General features: G+C 46.3%; 1 protein-coding gene across 3 annotated transcripts in view; it reads right to left on the bottom strand.

Annotated features, from left to right (window-relative positions):
* Positions 1-5,018: 5,018 nt before the first annotated feature.
* The window catches only part of LOC144137912 (TOM1-like protein 2), a 35,911-nt gene continuing 32,200 nt past the window's right edge, over positions 5,019-8,729 (bottom strand). For all 3 annotated transcript variants that reach the window (XM_077669930.1, XM_077669931.1, XM_077669932.1), the window contains one exon: positions 5,019-7,409. In XM_077669930.1, the coding sequence (XP_077526056.1) occupies positions 7,231-7,409 (179 nt within the window). In that variant the 3' untranslated portion in view covers positions 5,019-7,230. The remainder of the gene's footprint in view (positions 7,410-8,729) is intronic.

Below are 8,729 nucleotides of genomic sequence, written 5' to 3'. Positions count from 1 at the left end.
GAAGGCCTCGACCAAGAACAGTGTTAAAGCACGAAGTTCGGTGACGTACCAGGGAATTCTCCGCATATGCCCAGAGATGTCGCATTGTGTGGCCCGAACAAATCACCTGAGATCGCCATTGCAGATTCGCTGAGACAAGATAAAACCGTGCAATGCAACCGCTAAATATTTTTTTTTCCTGCTTGCCCACTACCACCACACTCGTCTCCACTACCCCCCTCCCCACCCGTCGCTCACTACAGCAGAGGCCCGGACGTGGCGCCGGCTACAGGCAGGCACATACTTCAACTGTACCGTACTGTCGCACATCTCCCCTACCACATTCTCCTACTTCTGCCATTCCTGCAACCTCCCCGCCACAACAGCCCATCTTGTATGGTTCTGCCCGCACCATCCCGATCCCCTCCCTTCCGCATCCCCTCAGCGGTGGGAACGCGCGCCGACCAGCCTGCACCCGGAGGACCAGCAACGCCTGATAAACCGGGCCACCCGGGCTGCGGAAGCGCGCGGCTTCCTGAACTGAGGACGCCACCCACCTTTTCTTTTTTTTCTTTTTTGCGCAATAAAACGTTTTGCCTCCTCTTTTCATGGGCGTACTTAGGAAACAAATAAAGCAATTTTGCCCAACGTGTTTAGTTCTGGATACCCCAAATGACGCTGCAGTTTCAAGGTGGCCATGCCATCCAAGGTGGCCACCAGGTCTCCTATAAGCAAAAATCGTCTTAGTGCGCTGCACTGAAGCGCTCGCTACGGTGGTTTCACGGCGTCGCCGCGCGTACCGCAACCGAACGAACGAACGGGACACCGAAGTCAGAAAGAAAACGGCGGAGGAAAGTGTGGCGAAAGTGCGAGGGGGAGGGCGGAATGCCGAAGCGGCGCGAGTCGTTCCCCGGCGACGACGCGTTTCGAGATAACCGAGGGAACGAAGAGGCCACCGAAGATGAGCCCGCAGGAAAGCGGACGATGAAAGTATGGCAAAGGTGTGAGTAGTAGTAGTAAAGCTTTTATTTGGGAAAGCGAGGGCTAAAGCCACTTGGTAAGGAAAATGGAATATGAAGCAGGGGATTACACGGGCTGCTTCAGCTACAGGTACTTTTTCTTTTATTCACTGTCTGTTCGGAGGCTTCGCCGGGGTCGTCCTTCGTCAGACTACTCGCGAGTCGCGACAGACCACTTTTGGTTGCAAATTTGCCTATTTCGTGTAATAAAGACTTATCTAATGCAGCATGTGCTTCTTGGTGTATATGGTGCCGAATGGTGTCTGAACGATGTAAGAATGGGCATACACATATTAAGTGGTGAAGGTCTGCTTTGGTGTTCGTGTTACAGTATAGGGACAATGTGGGGGTGAGGGTGTTGTGGGGCCCTTTGTTCACTTCTGAATGATATGTGGGGTGTGAGCTGCGGGAGAGAGCAGTATGCAAAGCCCGCGCCACGAAAGCCCAGCCTGCGGTGTGTGCTGCACGTGCGTGGGTCTTTCGTCGTCCTCCTCCTTGCGTGGCTCCTCCGAACCACGTGACATTTGCGCGGGAGGTTCAAACACGATTATCTACCCTTATCTCAACGCACGTCGCTGCCGCCGAGCATGCTTTCGCTGGTCAAGCGATCGCTTTTTGAGACGCAGCAGCTATGCACCGTGTCCGAGAAGACTTCAGTTTGCACTGGGCTCAAATTTTGCGTTAGGAAGTATCGTAATCGTCAGCCTCGCTTTTTTTTTTTGTACGCTTCCTAAGTATACAGGAAAGTGCCGTCACCATTCTTTGTGCTAAATAAAACAGCTAAACCACGAAATGAGACCGTCGTGCACAGTGAAAGCGCGAATGGAGAAAGCAATTTACTGAAAATTTTTCAGAGGGCCATTTATTGCTTTGCGTTTTTTCTTTTTTTTTTTGCTAAAGCCACTGCGCGAAAAGAGGACGATCGGCGATCGCCGCGAGGCACGCACTCACAGGCACGCTCGGCATTTCTTTGGTATTTTTAACGCGTTCAGCGCCACACATTACAGTCAGCTACAACAGTTCCGCTGTTAAAATTGGCGGGCCGAATCATTCATATGGTTGTAGATAACCCAGGGAAGCCGCTTTGGTTTGAGTCGAACCCATTCACGAAACAAAACACGCCTCCGCGGGCGCAGTTCGTACGAGTGCTCTAGGTAGCCTACATTCCCGAAACGGCTGCGCCATGCCTACCGGCGGTGTCCACGTGATTGGCAGCGGGGTCGGCTCTATCACGCTCGCGAGCCTCGTACCCCCATCCACCACTGTGTTTCCGCTGCAGCGCCGACGCAGCTCTCTCCCTGGCGCCTCAGCTGCTGCTGCGTTCTGCTTTAATTTCTACCCCCCACTGATGCGCCGACACCACTTTCTCTCCATCCTCCCCGGCCTCGGCTGCTGTCGCACCCTCTCCACCTACCTGAATGTCTGCACGTGAACGCCGTTGTACGCGGACATTTCCTCGCTCGGGAACACTTCTTGGAAAGCAACTTGGAGTAGCACACAGGCAATACAAGTAAACAGATTCACTGGAAATGCTTTCAACAATGTTCGCGTTATACTAGCAACCTCCGAAAAATCCAACCAGGCTTCGACTCTCGAAGCACATATCTGGTTTGACTTCATGAAACGACAAATCTTCCTGCAGTATAACTCGATTGATTTGATCGATTCTGGAGTTCAACGCGCCGACACTACACAGGCAATGAGGTGCGCCGTAGTGGAGGGCTCCGGATTAATTTTGACCACCTTGGGATCTTTAACGTGCGCCGAAATCTTGGAACACACAGGCGTTTTTGCTTTTTGACTCCATCAGAAAAGCGGCCGGTGCGGCCGGGAATCAAACTTGCGTTTTCGTGCTCAGAAGCGGAACACCATAGCCACTAAACCACTGCGGCAGGTTTCCCAGTGATCACCACATTCTTCTTGCCCCAACATGCCATCCATGCTGATGGCATTGCATTGTAATGTGTGCAAGGCAATCCAGCGAGAGGGTGACCTCTAGAAATGGAGATTCTCAAGTCTTCCTTCACACAAGGTATGAGTCATTGCAAGGCCAGGTTTTATTTTTTTTATTATTATTACGAGGACACAAAATGCCCCAAGTGACAACAGCAACAGATTTAAAAAAAAACGTTTCAGACAGACCACAGAAAATATAGAATGATAGCGAGAAAAAAATAGGCCTAAGAGTACCTCGGAAGTATGTACACAAAACCATCTATACAATACCCAACGTTATCTGAGCGAGGAGGATTTCGCTATATAAATTTAAGAAACCCAGGCTTTGCGCAAGAAAGAAAGTTAAGCGTCGCGTGGAGTTTATTTTACATTACACCATGTACACACTTTGACCACCCAGCAATAAAAACAAAGCGGTTGGGGAACTAACACCTAATGCCACAATACGCGCTGAAATACACACGTTGCCGCAACTATTTCACACAGACAGCCAGTATCCCATCGTAGCCCGGTCCACACTTTACAGAGCGAATATAAACGCAGGTGGCAGAATAAGAAGCCATAGCCAACACACAACTCTGTTCGCCGCAACCACCTTCACTGCGAGAGAACGGACAACTTTAAAGGAGCAAGAAAACATACCACCCAAAGTACGAAGTTACAACCAATTAACAGGATACGACTGGGTGTAGACGTCAACGATCGCCCGTGTTCACGCCTTGCACCAAGAAATGGCGACATGGTACGAACAAACCCATCATAGGATGTTGTCGGAAACCTCTCACGGTAGATCACCACAAACTTTTTACACATCAAGTCGCACGCAAGCTATTTACAACACATGTCCAAGTCGGGACTTTGGTCGGTAGCGATTGGGATTGAGGAACGCGAGTCCTGCCACTTCAAAAAAAACTACTTAGGGCAAAAACTACCTTCCTGGGTTCAGGCGATCAAAAAGAAGAACTGAGACATTGTAGAAACCCAGCCCCAGAAGGAAAGACAAGGAAAGGGCAAAAGTCAGCAGTATTTGTGGGTAAAGGATTTCTAGTGTCTCTATATGTTTCTTTTCCTGGCTTTAAGATCCCTGAAGGCCTTCGGCACAACTTAAGTTGCAGAAAAAAAAAGGGGACCATATTGAATTTGAATACAATGTACTATTACGTGAATTGTAAATTTGGCTGTGGGCTTGCTTTGATAAAAAGTGCGAAAAAGGTTTCAGCAGATTTTCAATTATATTGGTCAAACCAAACATGTGAATCTGTTTGTTTACTAATGCGAAATTCCTTCGGTGTGCTTGTGAAGCCAAGACAAGGCATGCCGTGCTGCACAGAATTTGCACGTTCAGACAATGTTGCTTTATTTAATTCAGACAATTTTCGGAATTTTCACTTTAACAACACTTGGGATACCTTAGAACTCATTCTCAAATGTATCAAATGTAATCACAGCCACTTCATTAAAATATAACTTTTCGAATCCGTTTAGACATGCAAGCGTTCTCACACATGTAATAAAATCCACACAGGCACTTTAATAACTGTGGTAATTGTGTAAAAATAATAACGGCAATCATTATAACCTGTTCAGACCACTATTTTCAAGAAACATGAACTGCACAAGCATTATGAACTTAAACATAGTGACCTCTAGTCTGAAAACACATAGAGTCCTTTTTCTTAGCTTGTGTTGTGACGACGTGCCTGAATTTGCTTTCTACCTGATGGTGAACGATCGCGATTTATAGAGCGTTGTTACAAAATCGAGACGTTGGCCCTGGCTTCTCCTATGGAAGGAGGGAGGCTCAGATAGAAGGAAGTGTGCCTGCAACCATTTTCAGAGAACCTCCATTACGTACGTCGGCCACTTGCGTTCTTTATCGTGCTCTGTCCATACTCTGTCAGATAGAGTACGATAAATTTATCGTACTCTCTCTTTGTTGTGAACTTACAAGCAACTGCTTGAAAAACAAAGCTGTTGTATCAGTATTTTTGTTTCATGTAATGTTGCAGTGCCATTCTGTTTTTGTGTATGTGTGCCCTGTTTGCACGTGCTTTCGTGTTGATGTAAACTCAGGTACTTATCCTCTGACAAACGTGATGACCAATGTTTGCATAACTTTCTGGTGGCCAGATATTTGCGTTAATCTGCGAGAGAGTTTTCCCATTAGACCTACTAACTGCCTGTCACTTTGAATGGGGTAATGATTGCCATTTTGACAGTGCCACGCTAGCAGCACCAACTAAATAAAGATGACACAATTAATATTAACAAGACTGCGCTGAAACCAATTACAGCATTACTCGGTACATTAACACTACTTCCTCTTTCTTTTAATACGGCCGTAGACATACACAACAGCTACCCTTTGAAACTGAACCCGACTGTCCTATATATATATGAATGAACGACAGGGCTTTGTCATTACCACAACCAAAGAGATCACAATCACCAAGTCAGCTCCGCAAAACAACACAAAACATCTAATGCCTAAACAGCTTTGGAAGAATGGAGGATGACACGCAAGCACACTTCATAACTGCTTCCTGGCCTCTATAATCCAGAGGTGCATTGGGTTACTTGACCATGTTTTTTTATTTGGGCAAGCACCGTGGAGCTGCTGTTATTTGAAGACATCACCAATTACCCCCAGTCCCTCACATGAACTTCAAAAACAATGGTTTTGTTACGAGGGCAGTGCCATCCCACACATACACACCAAATGGTATGACACACCTAAAGAATAGCTTCGGGTGCCTATTAAAACATAAAATCAAAGCCTCGCCATTTAAGCGAGATAACCTCCTCCCAAACTTGTTTTCTGGAATGCTCCTCCTCAAATGCCAACAGCAAGTACCTACTCTAAAAACAAAAAGTAAAGCCCACCTGCTAGGCAAACGCAATAGCCTATATTAAAATCACCAGGTTTCACAACAACTCAATGCCGCACTGTCAACTGCACCAGGAACATTTACCTATGGTGTCTGCAACAAATTGCAATCATGCTGCAAACCACTGTAGGTACAAAATGCCACCACAAAAACGATGTCCCGTAGACGAACAATTTGGTTTCATTGCTTCACTAAAGCATAATGCCACCCTAAAAACACTGCGTCCACCTATTCTGCAATGCAACAGCAGTAACAAAACCTGCAGCCGTCAGAAAGCCGATAGAAAAATGACCTCAGGAGAGTGACGACTGCCCCCAAATCAACAAAAGAGCTAGAATTGTGAGTTAATAGATGTCAAACATGTCCTGTGCCCATTTTATTTTATATTTACATTTCTTGTGCTGTTCTCTGTGTGAACTAGACCTGCAGTAACATAATCCCGCCCTCTAGTTTAGTTGAAGCCACTTGTTCACTGAAATAATTGAAACACTACACAAAATGCCCAAGAGATGTCGGAGAAAGCCTGTTGGTGTACAAAACTGTTGATTCTTGCAAAAGACCATCAGACATAAACAGAAAAAGCAAGAGGCCGTGCCACACCATGCAATCACTGCATTTGATCAACTACTTCTCAGTTAGTGAATACTTTCACTGTGTGGACTACCGAGTTGCCAAAAATTTTATTCGACATAATACCTAGTCACTTATGCAACCTTCTGAGTGACTTCAAAACCATTCACCTATCCTTCCTTTTCTTTTAGTTATCAAATTTTTGACCATGCGATATCCAAATGAACTATACCAGTGTCACTTAGGTATGCGGGAGTATATAGCAAATGCTTTTTAGACCAACTGCGCAGTGGTTTTGTTTTGAGGCATTACTGACGCTCAAAAAAAGAGCCACTTGGCATTAACCGAAACATTACAGGTCACCTCGCTCCTGTTCTTGAGGCCACTTTCTTCTCTACACCAAAAAGCCATTACTGTTTGAGAGAAAGTGAAATGAAAGTTTTCGAGCGTGAACAGGGCAGTCAAAAGCCACCGGGTCGAGAGCCCAAACACAGCTCCCGAAACTCTCCCGTGAAAAGCTACACCGCTAATTACTCACCTACACTGTACAACCTGCGAGAGGCACGCACACGTTAAACTTAACGAGGTATGTTTTCAGCGACACTACTCACTTCTCCACTCTACATTCACCGTTCAAATAAAAGGGCGATACCACAAACTCTCAAAAAATAAAACCTATCCACAAAATGCCATACACATTCCCTGGCGGTTATAATTCTGTTCTCTTCTTTTTTTTTTACCTCACTCCCTTCGCAGCATCATCTAAGGGAACTGACCACCAAGGAACGTGTAATTTTATCTTCTTTGCTGTTCTCTGTCTACAAGGCAAACAGGCTGTTTTCTGTCTTCTCATCCCGCTCCATGCGATTCCGCGATGGTGGCGGAGCGGGCGGCATGGTGGGTCCACCGACGGGCGTTGGTCCGGGTGTCGGCCCAGAGGACGCCGGCGGAAATCGCTCCGCTGCGGCCACTCGCTCCGCTAGGAACCGGTCGAACTCTGCAAGGGGTTTCCCGACTATATTAGACCAAAGTGACATGATGGAAGGCATCTTTTTATCATCCACACCCCCCCTGTGCACTCGTGCACTCCTTATGTGAAAAAGCTTGTCATGCTGATGCAGCTCGCTGGGGGGCGGAGTGACATCTGGTCTTGGCGACTACCCAGTACAGCGAAGCTGGCGTGATACCGCTCCCGCCCCCAAGCAGGCTGCCATTGGCCACCCGGTTTATTACACCAGTACTTGCGGAGCCAGTTATTTAATGAAGACCTCCTCACTCTCTTTGTGGGGTAGCAATATTCCCTCAACTCTGCTCCAACAAACTCCATCTTGGTGCACTAGATAGGGTGTTAGAACTCGACGAAAACTGCCACGATGACAATTCACAGCACGAGGCAATTTGGCTTCATATGAGCGCTCGTGAAGTAGAAGACACTACTACAGCACTTTAGAAGTACCAAACGATCCACAACCCCAAACTCAGAACTATTTGTGTCTGGTAGACCCCGCAACTTAAAAGAAAGTCCAAAGTAGGGCTTCATATGCAAAAGCAATACCTAGGCCACAAGCAGATTGCAGCAGAGCGTTAAAGGTTAATTTATACCACCCAGGGATAAAAACACACGCTATGAGCTTGTCCACCCAAATGTTTTTGCTCTTAGCCTAAATTTGCAACACTGTTAAAAGTGGCCAGAAAGTACACCATAGACAGCGGCACAACGGAGCAGCCACTGAGCTACCACAATTGGTTAGATCGCGGTTCGTTACGGTGTCACGATTTATGGGTTCTGTGCCACACGATGGCAAAATAGGATTGATTCTATTCTGCGTTTACTACTGCGTAATGAGGAGTACGACCTATGTCTTGCCAGGGATGTTAATATATTTGCCATGTTATCTATGCCAAACTTCAACTCACTATTGCAAGAAACCATTGTATTGAAGCATTACTGGAGCAGTCGTTTTAAAATACCGTACATTCCGACGGGCTGCCTCTGCCCTCAAAGACCGTATCTGATACCTAGATGTGCCGCAAGATACGGGAAAAGAACTCGAATTTGTTATGTACATCATGCCTTTAATCAACTTCCTCCAAACTGCCTCTCTTTTTGAACTAATTATAAACTAAGGAAAGCACTAACGCACATTATTTTATAAGTGCTTTCAGTATTCCGGGTATTTTTACCTCATTGCCTGTCAAGTACACAGTGTTCTGTTTGCAAGTTGGCTACAAATTTCTGTTAAATTAGTTTTCTTTATTTAGCATGTTTGTCCGCACTATTAGGCACTGCCGTTCAAGCTCTATGAGGCTTTGGTAG

This window comes from Haemaphysalis longicornis, unplaced genomic scaffold, assembly GCF_048455015.1.
Source record: "Haemaphysalis longicornis isolate Haplotype H1 unplaced genomic scaffold, Haemaphysalis longicornis Haplotype H1 scaffold_5, whole genome shotgun sequence".
NCBI lineage: Eukaryota > Metazoa > Arthropoda > Arachnida > Ixodida > Ixodidae > Haemaphysalis > Haemaphysalis longicornis.
The sequence above is the reverse complement of the archived record's forward strand: the minus strand, read 5'-3'. Positions and strand labels throughout refer to the sequence as shown.